At 39.3% G+C, this 14,858-nt stretch overlaps 1 protein-coding gene across 1 annotated transcript in view; it reads left to right on the top strand.

The window, feature by feature from the left end:
* Positions 1-9,386, top strand: part of MSH3 (mutS homolog 3) — a 159,962-nt gene extending 150,576 nt beyond the window's left edge. Inside the window, exons 23-24 of the mRNA XM_014857018.3 lie at positions 3,616-3,787; positions 6,555-9,386. Coding sequence (XP_014712504.2) covers positions 3,616-3,787; positions 6,555-6,663 — 281 coding nt within the window. The 3' untranslated portion in view covers positions 6,664-9,386. The remainder of the gene's footprint in view (positions 1-3,615; positions 3,788-6,554) is intronic.
* Positions 9,387-14,858: the final 5,472 nt, after the last annotated feature.

Here is a 14,858-nt window from a genome sequence, read left to right as displayed (position 1 = left end):
ATACCTTCATACTTGATTTATAATTTAGCGAGGGCTAGAATTTTACTTTGAAAATAATTTTCACTCAGAATTTTGCAGCATTGCTCCATTGCCTGCTCATTTCTAGTATCATTCCTGACTATATCTGTGCTTCGTCTCTTACCTCTGAGCTGACTCCTCTTGTGTCTACATCAGAGGCCATTATGTAGGGCATTCGGAAAATGCCCCAAAGCCCTTTTGGGTGGCTTCTGAGATACTATGCTTCTCTATTTCCCGTGGCGTGGGACATAAAGCATGGACCAGCAGTAAGAAACCATGTTTTAGTCTACTCCAGTCTATAAAATCTTGGACAAGTACCTCATCTACCTCTAAAATTTTATGAATCTATCCTAAAAGTGACCTCAGAAACTGTTTGATCAGGATACATGTCTTCAATAACTGCCTAGATAAGTTTGGCTTTAAGACAAATTTTGCTAAGTTCCCCTGTAACAAGCAGAAACATTAATTATTACTTCCACTGACTCTAAGCAGTGTCCGATAAACTTGTCAACAATATCCATTTAAGAAATAGTCATAGCTTTAAGTAAAGTCCTCACCAAGGTCTGTTATTGTGCGGCTGTAAAGAAGTGAGTTGTTTTTACCATATTCTTGCCCCCCGGCTCTCTGCCTCCACGTTTCCATCACACACACTCCGTCCTTCTCCCCGTCTGCTGTCCTTTCTCCTCTGTCTCCTGCGCCTCTCCATCACGTACGTGCGCTCTCCCCTCTCCTCGCAAAGAGGGCTGAAGGACAGTCTTGAGGTAGAACATAACTATAGAAAAAGCTCCCTCAGGTGATTATGGAAGAGTGGTCACGTTATTTACCTTGATGGTCTGAGAACTACCGTAATTAGTACTGAAGTGGAGACTAGCATGTGATGATAAATTCAGCAACTGTTGTACTGAGGTATCTTAACAAGTTATTCAGAGCAATATAATATATAATTTCACTATATTTTGTGGCTATATTATATAGAAAAAGCATTTTATAGCTATATATTGTATATATACATTTACAGTATATAGCATATATGTGTATATGTCTACACACGTATGTGTGTATGTGTGTATATGCACATAATGTGTATATATGAAGCAAAATTTTCAAGGAGTTTTTGCGGCATTTAGTAGGCTTTCAGAAAAGGATGGGCGGGGTGGGTGGGTGGACAGATGGATAATGAACGGACAGATGGACAGACAGATGAATGAACCTTTTTTTTTTTTTAGAAAGACCAGCATGGAGGCTAGATTATAGAGGAGAGGCTGGAAGGAGGGACGTCAGTTAGGACTAAGCCAGTTGAAGTGATAAAGACTATTTTTCTGTCTTAAAGATGAGAAGAGTTTGCTTTTTAGATTGCCTTCTTCTGTTTACTTCACTTTTGGTCTTGGGAGCATCAAAAACTAACAGAAAATTACCCAGGTCAGCAGGCTCTGATTTCTGCATGCTTCTTTCCCAGTCTGTGCCCACCCACTTCCTCACCTGTTCTCTGTGCTCCTTAATTTTTATTTGGAGGCAAAAGGTATTCTTAGTGCTTTGTAATGTCGGTTTTAGTCTCTGTATTCTTGAGAGTGTCAGCATTCTTTTCACCTCCTACTTCCAGCACCCACCCTTCGAAAGATATTATGTGTCTGAGTTCTTAGAGGAGGTTACAGAAAATTCCATTATTCTTTTTCTCTGTTGTGTTCAGTCTTTTGCCTTTATAGTTTTTAGCTGATAAAAGAATGAAGTGTACACATTCTCAAGTGAAATAATGTATGAGAACAGCTCTTGTTAAACTTAAAATAAGTGTAGCAGGGTCTCAGAAATTGGGAATCTGGTTCATCTTGGACATTTTTGGAGCACAGTGCAGTGATACTGAATTTCATGATAAAAGCTGCATCATCCTGAGGTGCTTTAGATTTATCGACGATTAAGCTCTGTGCAGCATTGTCTTTGTATTACTGTACTTCATTCGATCCCAGTTCTTCACAAGTTTTGAGTCCACGTGTATGTGTGTGTGCGGAGGACCGGGTTCCCCGGGAGGCAGATTCTCAGATTTGCGTGCCAAGTTTATCAGGGAGCGTTTTCATGATCGACACCTGAGGGCAGGAGTGGGCTGGGCTGCAGTCATAAGGCCTCATCCAGCCCTGCAGAGAGCTCTGACACTGGCATGGTCCTTCAGAGATACCTCAGCTGGGGGTGAGGGAGACAGGAACCTATTGCCACATGACAAATTACCCCAAAACATAGCAGCTTAAAACAACAAACAATTATTATCTCATAATTTCCGTGGGTCAGGAATTCAGGGGTTCCTCACTGAACACCCGAACGGAACACCGTGAGAGCTCTAGAGCTGACCACCTCTACCTCACAGTGTCTCACCAGGCTCTGGTCAAGATGTTGGCCGAGGCAGCAGTCGCTTCAAGGCTTGACCGGGTCAGCCCACTTCCTAGCCCATTCACATGGCTGTTGGCAGGCCTCAGAATCTCTGCTTCCAAGCTCACTCACGTGGCTGTTGGCAGGCCTCCAGGCCCTCACTGACTGTTGGCCAGAGACATCTGTTTCTTTCTGTTTGGGCCTCTCCATAAGGCAGGCTGCAACATGGCAACTGGGCTGCCTCAGAGCAAGCAAGAGAAAGTGCCCACGACAGAGGCCACAGTCTTTTGTAATCTAATCTCAGCAGTGACATCCCATCATTTTTGCCATATTCTGTTTGTCAGGAGTAAGTCACTGGGTCCAGCCCACACTCAAGGAGAAGGAATGACACAAGGGCATGAACAGGGGAAGGCAGGGGTCTCTGGTGGACATGTCAGAGGCTGCCTGCCAACCCCACAGCAACCAGTCACTGGATGCAGGCTGCCCACGACGGGACGTGACCTTGGGTGAGGCAGCTCTCTGCAGCTGAGCCGGTTCCCAAGGAGAGCACTCAGCCGAGGCTTGTGGCTAACACCTTCCTCACAGCCGGGCAGTGTACCCTGCAGGCCTAAGTGGGGTCTGGGTAATACTGAACAGCATCCACTTCAGTATGTATAACTCTTAGTTAGCTAGCCTACTTTATAAACCAGAATTTCTCAATCTTATTTAAACTGCACAACATGTAATATTTCCTTATCTGTTTTTGTTGTTTTGTTTCCAGCACTGTTAGAAACATCATTTATATATGTTACTTTACAGAGTGTATTACATACAAGACTGTTTGGCTCTTCTTTCACTGGAATAAGGCTTTTTTAAAAATCTGTTTTAAAAGGAGAAATTGTATTGTACCATGTATCAAAATCACTCTCTTTGATATAGAAGTTCAGTTCAAATTTTTAAGTGAGGAGCATAAAACTAAATACTTCTTAGCTTATAATGAATCATGGTTAAAAACCAATTTAAGTGAACTAAAAGATAGAACCTAAATGTAAAAACATTTTCAAAATAGTATTTACCCTTTTTCTAGATATGTAAAATTGATAAAAGGAGCTAACAGGTGATTAGGAACTGTGGGTTTCTTTTTCAGAATGTAAATTTTAAGAAAGTTGTAAAAATTTATATTGCTTCTTTAATCCTCTAATTTCTTTGAACCTTCAGGCATGGTTTCCTTTATCTCCTTTTTTCTTTTAACTGATTTTATAGGCGAAGAAGAACAAGTCCCTGATTTTGTCACTTTTCTTTATCAAATAACCAAAGGAATTGCAGCAAGGAGTTATGGACTAAATGTGGCTAAACTAGCAGATGTTCCTGGAGAAATTTTAAAGAAAGCAGCTAGCAAGTCAAAAGAGCTGGAAGGATTAGTCAACATGAAAAGGTCAGAATGATTGTGCTGCATTTTTTGATTTATAAAGAAACCTTCTGAGTTGTCCAAGGAAGAGGATTGTCCTGTAAATGAACATCAGATCTGTCTTTAAACACCTCTTCAAATTTTCCGAAACATTAATTACAATAAAATGAAAACATTTCTTCCCAGAGCTCATGTGAATTCAGCCTGTTTTCTTAGCTAGCTCCTTATCTAGTAAGTTGCTAAATTGGTTTCTCAGTCATTTTTCTAAAGAATTAAATTAACTCCTTAATGTGTACCAACACAGTTGCTTAAAAAGTTCATTTATACAAGAAATTACTAAAAGAAACTTCAATATATAAAAGCTCAGAGTACTTCTTTTATTCATATGTTGCATTCAGATATGCAGTGGTTGCATTCAGAAATTAAGAATTGTGTCGGGACATGACTGAAAATAATAGCATTACATAACTAGATAATTGTAGTCGTTGTCCACATGTCACTTATTTTGTGGATTTGTTTGTGACAAGTTCTTCATTCTAAACTGACTTTCCTGTCACCTAGGATGCTTATGTGAACACATTCTACCTTTTACCCTTGATATCCAGCCAGGAGGTAGTCAGTATATAAACAAATCTTAATGTAAACCTGAGATATACTTTGGAAGGAAGATATTCCTAAGAAAATGTCGTATTAATAAATAACAAATTATAGCCTTTGTTTCCCAAATATAAGGTTATGTTATAAAACAACAGAAACTCCTCATTCACCTCCTGTCCTGTCCCTGCCCTGCCTGGAGAGTCTGATCTGCCTGGGGCAGGACATCACTACCCTGGTCTAGAATCATATGACCGTGAGTGAAGAGATTGTTGGTCAAATAGAAAATCTTTGCTGGCCAGCATATTTTTCACTTGTGGATATCGTTACAAAATTTAAATATTGAAATATTAATACCTAATATTAGTTGAAGCCAGCCCTGGTGGTCTAGTGGTTATAATTCTACACTCCCACCACCGTAGCCGGGTTCATTTTCAGTCAGGGAACCACACGACCTGCCTGTCGGTTGTCATACTGTGGCAGCTGCGTGTTGCTGTGATGCTGAAAGCTGTGCCACCTGTATTTCAAATACCAGCCGGGTCACCTATCATGCACAGATTTAACTGGAGCTTCCAGAATATGACAGACTAGGAAGAGGGACCTGGCCACCCACTTCCAAAAAAATTGGCCATGAAAACCCTGTGAATAGCAGCGGAGCATTGTCTAATAGCGTGCCAGAAGGTGAGAGGATGGCACAAAAAAGACTGGGCAGTGTTCCACTCTGCTGTACACAGGGTCTCTAGGAGTCAGAATCCACTCGACACTGACAGTAACAGCAAATATTAGTTAAAGAAACAATTGCCAACTTGTATGTTGAAGTACAGTTTTGCAACCAACTTCTTTTTCCTTTTCCTTCCTCTCGTGCTTCTGCCTTGTGCTGCACACCTTGCAGTGGTAAATGGTGATTGACTGGGTCCAAAGTGCTGGAATATTAGAAGTGACTTGCACCTTCCTCTGCTGACATTCTCTTCTGGATCATTTCTGCAATACCAAATTAGAAGCAAATGATGTCATCAGTGACAGCCTATTTCTAATTATTTGTTACAAAGTAGATTAATATAAAATTTTTCCAGAGTGAAAAGTAATCATCTATGAGAGTTTAAAAATAAGCTTAACCCTTAGTTCTTTGCAAAGTCCAAAGACAAATTTAATTCTTTTGTTGTCTTATTATTTTTCTTTTTCCCTAAAGAAACTAGAATAAAACTTTGCCTCAAAAGATTTATCTGCCAGATGGCAGTAAAATACAATAGTTTATATTTGTTACTGCTATATAGCCTATAAAGCAAGAACAATAAGATTCACAGATTATTTATAAATATTTTAACTCTTCCCACTAGTATGTGACATTTTGAATTCTAGGAAGTTATCTTGACAAGACAGAGAACTGTAGGAAGAGATTGCATTGCGATGGGATTCTGTTGATTTATCAGGACACTATACTTGTCATTTTACATTTTCACTAAAAGTGCTTATACATCAATTCCATTGGCCAGATCAAAGAAACCAAACCAAATCTTGTGCATCACATGTGTTTGTTATAATAGCTAATATTTATTGAACACTTACTGCGCACAGAAACAAATCTGAGCAGTCATTTGCAGTAGCCTAGACACTGTGTGCCAGCTACAGTTCTTACTGCTGTATATACATTAACTCACTTAATCCTCAGGACAATCTTTTGAGGTAAGTATTGTTGTTAGCCCCATGTTATAGTTGGGGAAAACGAGGCCAAGCGAGACTAGGAAAACAGGGTCAACAGAGCTAGTTAGAGGGGGAGCAGTAATTGGAACTCAGATACTCCTGCTCCAGACCCTAAACACTTAACTGGGTTGCTCTTCTGCAGAAACAAGTTGGTCTATATTATGTTGGCATTTTACTCCTTCCTTAGCTAGCTTTATTTTATTAAATCCATTTTACTTTTCATCCTGGGGGCAGACACAGCCTCTGGCTGAGTGAGAAGAGGGAGGAGGCTGGGCTGTCCCTTCGCTGGAGGCAGGAGTGCTGAGCGCAGCCCCGCTGCCTTGCTTACAGCAGCGGCACTGAAAGCTCCTTTCCCCAGAGGCGGATGCTGACCAGCTTTCTCGCCGCAGAGCCCTGCCTCGTGTTCCAATGTCGTAGACTCTTCGTAGCTTTCCGTGAGATGTTCTGTCCCCGCCACAATTTCATTTATAAAATAAATAATATTTTATTTTCTCTCCAGGAAAAGGCTAAAGTGTTTTGCAAAGTTATGGACGATAAATGATGCAGAAGACCTGCGAAAGAGGACAGACGAGTTTGAAATGGAAGAAATTACAGAGTTCTCTTCCTGATTAAAATGAAGACTACACTTTTGAACGAAAACTAGAGAATTAAAAATATCAATTGTACGAAACAACTCTCCAGTAACAGCCCCTCTTTGGGTGACGTGAGGGTAAACTGTGACTGTGGTAATGCCTGTTAGAAACAGAGAAGCCTCTGTGTAGAAAGTCTGTTGCAGGTTCCTGTCATCCTGACTTTTAAAACTATAAACACTTGAATACTAAGACTTCTCTTATGTAATTAGAAATTTCGTGGGCAGTAAGCTTCACATTAAAATGAAAAACTTCTAAATAAAGCCTAAACTGGTAGAATACAGTTCATGAAGTTTTAGAGAATGATATAAAAACTTAATTCATATTTTTATTTGTTTCAGTTCAGATAATTTGGAACTGGGTGAAGTGTCTGGCAGGAATATACCTTTTAATTTGAACTAAAATAATTTTATAATATCACCAGTTTATTCACTATGAGCATGAGAATTTTTGATAAGAAATAGAATTACCAAGCTTTTAGAAACTAGAGCACAGGAAGAATAAGATCATATGAAATCTGAAAAGTTAAATATTGTCATAGTTTTAAGCAACTTAAAGATTGTTGGATGAAATTGTCATTCATTCAAGTAATAAACATTTAATGAATATTTGCTATAAATTATTATTTTTCCTGTTCAATATTGGGATTTTCAGCTATCTGGCAATTGTTACTTTTTAGTAACAATTTTAATTATGGAACCAAGATTGCTGCTTCTACTAAATACACGGAACTGAGCTTATTCATTTTGGACCTTTCTGTTAGCCAATATAGCGAGTGTGCGATCTCCCCACTATTGAACCTTATAGATTTGTGGACTCTTAACAGTGCTCCCTCCCTGCGTGTTTAGGGTGACGCGTGCTCAACCATGTCCCTGAGTTTTTTACAGCCTGGCTTCTCAATTTTGTGTGCTTTTTCTTTCTAAATACATGATCTTGCATGGAGGCTCTCCATCCTATTTCCCAACCATTTGTTATTCCTGCTCAGTTAAATGTCTTCCCCACATTTGATGGACGTATTTCTAATTCCTTCTGTAGATTATTCCCTGCAGTGGCCCTCACAGTGACCACTGGGCACAGGAGTCAACGTAGTCTCCCCATGTTGATGCAGAGTGGCTGGGCACTTCACTTTGGAGTCACTCACACGTTGGCTGATTCCACCATCCCTCCAAGAATATTAACATGTAGTGAAATTCTCAAACTTGTCTCAAAATAGAGTTAGTTGGAATTTGCTCTTTAAGTTTTAAAAAGAACAATACTTTTTAAACAATGTTTCAATAGTCTGTATGACTGTAAATGTTTTATATTCTTTCTAACAAGATTTCAAAGGTAGTGCCTTAACCTTACTGGCAGGCCAGCAAGAAAAGGGAATGAATCCAGGAATGTCTTCCCCATGCCTGAGGGAGCTGCAGGGACCAGCAATCACTGGTAACCTCCAAGTGGACATCTCTGGCTTGCCCAGGCCCGCAACAACATTCAAGCAGGCGAGGGTTCCAGGAGCAGTGTGTCCAGGAAGTGGCAGTACACAGTGTCTGGCAAGTGACAGTGCAGAACATTACAAGGTAGATTCTCTAACCTGGAGGAGGATGTCAGCCAGCCAGCCAGTGTGCAGGAGGTCAGGCCTGCTCCAAGTTTGGGAGAAGACCAGCACTGCTAAACTACATTGCTAAGTGAGGCTCATTCTCAGCCAGGTCCCTGAGGTGTTGAAGGGAAAATGGTGGTGGGGTCCCAGTCGTGAAGATGGCACAAATGCAATGGAAATTGGGAAAGATGCAATTGATTGGGTACATACTCCAGATGCCAAACTTAAGGCTGCAATTATAACGTTAGATGTTAACGTCTTCGAGATATTGACTTCCTTTCCTTGGATACGTACCTAGAAGTAGGATAGCTGGATCATATGGTAGCTCCCTCAAATAATTCCAATGTGCAGTCAGGTTTGTGAGCCACTGATCTCAGTGATTACAAATAACTGAGCAATATTTTTCATTGAATTGACAGTCATTTGGTCTGTCTCTCCTCTGCTTCATCTATTAGGACAAAGCATGGCCTGCTGTAGACCCCTAATAAGTATTTGTTGAAATAGAAAAGAAAAAGCAAACTCTTTCAGATTAGAAACCCAATGAAAAGACTCCTTTTTTCATAATCAAGACACAATTTCACTAGGGGTTAAAAATCTATGCAGACGTATACTATATCTTAAGAAGAAAGTAAAAATTTCTTCTGACATTTTGTCCAAGTTTGAGCCTGTTGTCGTGGTAGTAGTGGTAATGGGGCTGGTGAAACAGTGCCCACTGCATGAATTCTAGGTAAAGACCGGGTTGAATCCAGTGTGGTCCACAAATTAATGCAGACCTTGACTAAGTTCCACGTTCACTATTAATTACCGCTGTGCTGTGTGGTTATAAAAGTGCTATTTGTTACTCCACACCAAGGATATGGATGGAGAGAGACGGGAGCTTGAGTTAATACCATCTGCGGGTTCTGACTCTGTAATTGCGTCAGTGCCTCCCTGGAATGTCGTGGTTAGTGTACGCGATCGTTGTTGGGTTTATTAATGTCCAGAGAAGTGTCACTGCTGGGGGTATCAATTCTGGTTTGCTTGGGACAGTCCTGTTCTCCACCTGTTTTCCTGGCATATTTGTTAAAAGCCTCTTTCACTCAAAAGTGTGCTGTTCTGGATAATAAATTATGTGTTTACCCCAGTTATAGGTGCTGTTTCATGGCCACACTCACCTACTTGATAGATTTTGAATGTCATCTTAAAAAATCAATTTTTTCTTACCCATTGTATGAGCTAATTTTTATCCCAAAGACCTGCCAGTTGTTTTTGCCCGTTTATAATAAATGCTTCATATTGTAGCATTTAGAAACTACAACTCTCTGCTAATTGGCATGTCAGAACTTTCCTACATAATCTGTCTTTGAGACTAAATCCCCAAAGATACCTTGGTATCTGCCTTGTTTCCTTGAAGCCGTGGTGAAGACTGTGCACCTGCGTGACTTCTGAGACGCTAGCAGGGATACAGGGCTGTCGTCTTACAGAAATAATTACTGTGCTCTAGAGGAAGAATCCTTTTCTCTAGTTGTTCTGTCCTTTGCTCAAATCCTCCCTTCATAGCCTTTGACTATATCCTCTTTTTTTTTTTTTTACATTCAGAATGGGCTGTTATTTCTAAATCATAAATATTGTATGCTCTTTTAACTTCTTTTCAGCTTCAAGCTCCTATTTTTAAACCTCACTTCCATGAAGCTCCCTCATTGGATGTAGGGATGTCCCTCCCTCTATCAGAATCACCTAAGGAGGTTTTGGTTTGTGTTTTTTTTTTTTTGAGGAAGATTATCCCTGAGCTAACTACTGCCAATCCTCCTCTTTTTGCTGAGAAAGACTGGCCCTGAGCCAACATCCATACCCATCTTCCTCTACTTTATGTATAGGATTCCTACCACAGCATGGCTTTTGCCAAGTGGTGCCATGTCTGCATCTGGCATCCGAACCGGCGAACCCCAGGCTGCCAAGAAGCAGAATGTGCAAACTTAACTGCTGCGCCACCAGGCCGGCCCCACCTAAGAAGTTTTTTTAATGCATGTCTCTGGGCCCTGCTCTGGGTCTACTGAATCTGAATCTCTGAGGTTGGTACACAGGAGTATCAGTCAGTGTTAATTTCCACCCTCATCTCTTCTTTCCCATTTTCTCTCTCCTTTCTCTTTCTCACCTTTCTTACATGGTTAGTGATCTTGAAATTTGCCAAGAATCATATTCCTTGGATCATAAGCCGTCTCCAAGATTTGTCTGATTCAGTAGATCTGACATGGGGCCCAGGGGACTTTATTATTCATTTAAATAGACTTTATTTTTTAGAGTGGTTTTAGGTTCATAGCAAAATTGAGCAGAAAGTAGAGTTCCCATGTGCCTTTTGTCCACACAAGCATCGCCTCCCCAACTATCAGCATCTCCCATCAGGGTGGTATGGTTGCACTCGGTGACCCTACGTTGGCGCATCATTATCACTCAAAACCCATAATATATACATTGGGGTTCGCTCTTGGTGGTGTACATTCTATATGGGTTTGGACAAATGTATAATGACATGTATCCACCATTGTCATGTCACACACAGTAGTTTCACTGCCCTGAAAATCCTCTCTGCTCTGCCTGTTCATCCCTCCCTCTTCTCTAACCCCTGGCACAACCACTGATCTTTTTACTGTCTTCATAGTTCTGCCTTTTCGGAATGTCATACAGTTGGGATCATACAGTATGTAGCCTTTTAAGAGTGGCTTTTCTCACTTAGTGATACGCATTTAGGGTTCATCCATATCTTTTCATGGCTTAATAGCTCATTTGTTTTAGCACTGACTAATATTCCATTGTCTGGACATACCACAGTTTATATATTCACCTGCTGAAGGATATTGTAATTGCTTTCAAATTTTGGCAATTATGAATAAAGCTACTATAAGTATCCTTCCGCGGGTATTTGTGCAGACATAAGTTTTCAATTCATTTGGGTAAATACCAAGGAGCATGATTGATGGTTCGTATTATAGGAGTACATTTAATTTTTTAAGAAACTGCCAAATTGTCTTCCAAAATGAGAATTTTGCATTCCTCCCAGCAATGAATGACAGTTCCTGTTGCTCCACATCCTTACCAGCATTTGGTGTCAGTATTTTGGATTTTGGTTGGTCTATTGATGTATAGTATCTCATTGTTTTAATTTGCAATTGCCTAATGACATATGATGCTGAGCATTCTTTTCATATTCTTTTCATATGCTTATTTGCCATGTGTATATCTTCTTTGGTGAGGTGTCTGTTCAGGTCTTCTGCCCGTTTTTTAAATTGGGTTATTTATCTGCTTATTAAGAGTTCTTTGTATGTCTTGGATAACTGTCCTTTATCAGATGTGTCTTTTGCAAATATTTTCTCCCAGTCTGTGGCTTGTCTTCTCAGTCTCTTGACAGTGTCCCTAGAGTGACTCCAGGGTCCTCATGTTTAACAACTACGCTTGTGAGTAAACATTTTTAAAGCTATGAATTTTCCTCTAAATACAGTTTTGGGTGTAATCCCATAAATTGTGATATTTTCATTGTAGTTAATTTCCAAACACGACACAATTGCAGTTTTGATTTCTTCTTTGATCTAAATTGAAGCAATTTTAAAGTCATCAAGTAGCTGGGATTGTTTTGGCCAAGTTCTTAGTTACAAGCAGCACCTTCCCTTTCCTATTCACAAAGATAATGACTAGACACCAGATGTTCCACTACAGCTGCTGCAGAGAAACCAAATTCCAAGATGATACCTGCCTGGGAGCCATGTGGTCTTCACCTTACAAAGTTCAATTCTGCCTTCCACAGCTCACACAGATATGTCTTCTTGGTGAAAGGCAGTCCCATATAGAACCTTTGCTCAAAGGGAATGGAAGAAATGCAGACTTGGGCCTTTCAGCTCTTGTCTGCGGGAGAAAATGCTACAAATGAGTTGGAGTCATGTTGGTTGAGCCATTTTATAGTATCTGCCACATAGTTATTTATATGGTCTGCAAAGCCTAAAATATTTACTATTTAGTTGACCCCTGTATTGAAACCTGTATAAATTGATTGATTATATTAATAACATTCTCTATATCCTATTTTATAATTATTATTTAATCAATTATACTTTGCAGATTCTCTGTAATTTTCCTCTCAAATTTGTTTGATTTGTGTAGAACTGAGAAGCATGTTAAATCTGCTATTTCTTTGTTATTTATGAAGTTTTCATTTTATGTACTTTGATGCTATGTTGTCACATAAAGGTTTATGACTGTTGTATATCTTCATTGTGGATTACACCCTTCATCATTCTAAAGTAACTCACATTGTTCCATTTAATGCTTTTTGCTTTGAATTCAACTTTGCCTGATATTAACCTGATGAGACCCACTTCCTTTCGGTTTGTGTTTGCCTGGTATATCTGTACCACTCCTTTTATTTTGTGAGTCTTGGTGATTTAGGTATGTCTCTCGAAGACAAGATAGTTGTTTGATTCTTAGACCTATTATTATTTTGGTAATAGGTGAATTTATCTCATACATTAACTGTTGTATTTGATCTTCTGGAAACTTATTGTTTTTCTTTTTTTTACATATCTTTATGGATTTTTTCTTTTCCTGTTCCCCTTTGCTTTGTCCATCACCCTGTTCCCATTGGTAACTTGTTTTTAGTTCTGTTGAGATTGTCTTTATAACTGAAAATAATATGTTTAAATTTTTATTTCTCAATATAATACTACAGAAAAAAATAGTATATGATGCCAGTTCTCTTCACTACCTACCCCTTCCCTCCATTGCCTCGTTTTCTTTGTGGGCGTATTTTGGAATTTTCTCAAAGTCGATTATCATTAAATTATTTTTTAAAAAATTATTTAGCTTTTCTTCAAAAAATTATAACAATTATAGTCTTAGTATCTGTATTCACATATAGTTGTATTTATTTCTATATTTAAGTGGAAATGATGCTTTTCTCAAGCTTTTTCATACCAGTACTTTCCTATGAGTTCTGCATTGTGATGGAGCAGCTTACTTAGATTATATTTTCAACGATATTTTTTAGAATGGATTCATGTTTGCTGTATTTCCTGAGTTCTTTCATTTATGAACATAGGTGTCTTTTGCATGTACATGTGAATGGAAGCTTGGCTTTATAGGGTCTTGTTGTTTCATTCAAGCACCGCAAGTTTTGCTTCATCATCTCTTGGTTTCTAAAGTTGCTGAATAAAAGTATGAGGTCAGTCTGATTTATTTTCCTTTTGGATGACATTTTTCCTATGCATAGATACTTGCAGGATTCTTTCTTTATCCTTGAAGTTCAGCAGTATAGCCAGAATTTGTTTCTTTATTGGCCGTATTCTGTTTGTTTTTCCTGAGACATGGTGAGCCTTTTCATTCTGCATATTCTAGCTTTCCTTTCATGGAGAAAAACTTTCTTCTGCTATGTATTTGAGCATATTTTTTTTCTGTTCCATGTTCTATTCTCTTCTTTAGAAAACTCAGTTTCCATCTGTTGATTCTTTATTGTTTGAACTCTGTATGGTTATGTTTTTAGTAATACCTGTCATCTCAGTATCTTCACCTGTTATACTCTTATCTTTCAGTGCTGTCCCCTTCTCTTTCCATTTCTTCTTTTCAGATCCTAAGATAGCATAGGGCACATTTTTCCCTAAAAGTTTCTTAAATTTTTAGGAGGAATTCTTCAAATGTATATCTTGCATTTATCTTTTCATGTTATAGCCCTTTTATTAATTATAAAAAACATTTTGCATAGGTCATATACAGTTGTTTTCTTATCTTTGAATGGGGGCAGTTCTACATAGACCTGCCATTTGCCCAGTGCAGTGAAAGAAAGTATTAATTGACCTGCCTTTTTCGTTATATTTTCATCATGATCTTTATGCAATCATTTGGTTACTTTCAGAAGAGGTAGACAGGGAGCAGTGATGTTGGACAGCAGGAAGTCAGGCAACCAACTTCATGGATGCTCTCTGCAAACACATAGCCACCATAGCTATTGCATCGTCCATCACTGGGGTATATCTAGTTTGGCATAAGGGGGAGAGGAGTGAACAACCCCAGATTCCTCATGCCCACCTCACCTTGGAGTGCAGGACGGTGTCAGGTGTTGTGGCTCACAGGCCTTTTGTTTAGAAGGTGCAGTCGTGTTCATTTCTGTTCAGTCATCTTTGCTCTGCAGCTGTAGAACTGGTTTCCTCATCTCCTGGCCTCCCTCCCTGGTTAGGAAACCTGATAAGGAGGATAAAAATGGCATGGCGGACAGACATAACCATATGTATTGGATGGCTCCGTATGTATCAAGTACAAAAAGAAGCAAAACCGATTTATGCTATTGGGAAGGCTTCCTTGGTAAAGGACAAGGTGGGGGGGCCTCTGTGGTGATGCTAATGTTCTGTTTCTTGAGATGATGCTAGTTTTATGGGTGTGTCTACTTAATGCATTTTGTGTGTGTACTGTACTTCAATAAGATTTTCTTTTTTATAATAACATGCTGAAAGGCCATCTTTCAAACCTGCTTCACCTATAGGCTAGGTGTCAAAGTGGGTGCTCACCACCCCTGCTGTATTTTTCCATGCCCCTGTCTAACCATATCCAATGTAAATATTGTTGAGGGGGCTCTCAA

This window comes from Equus asinus, chromosome 9 (genome assembly GCF_041296235.1).
Source record: "Equus asinus isolate D_3611 breed Donkey chromosome 9, EquAss-T2T_v2, whole genome shotgun sequence".
Taxonomy (NCBI): Eukaryota; Metazoa; Chordata; class Mammalia; order Perissodactyla; family Equidae; genus Equus; species Equus asinus.
The sequence above is the reverse complement of the archived record's forward strand: the minus strand, read 5'-3'. Positions and strand labels throughout refer to the sequence as shown.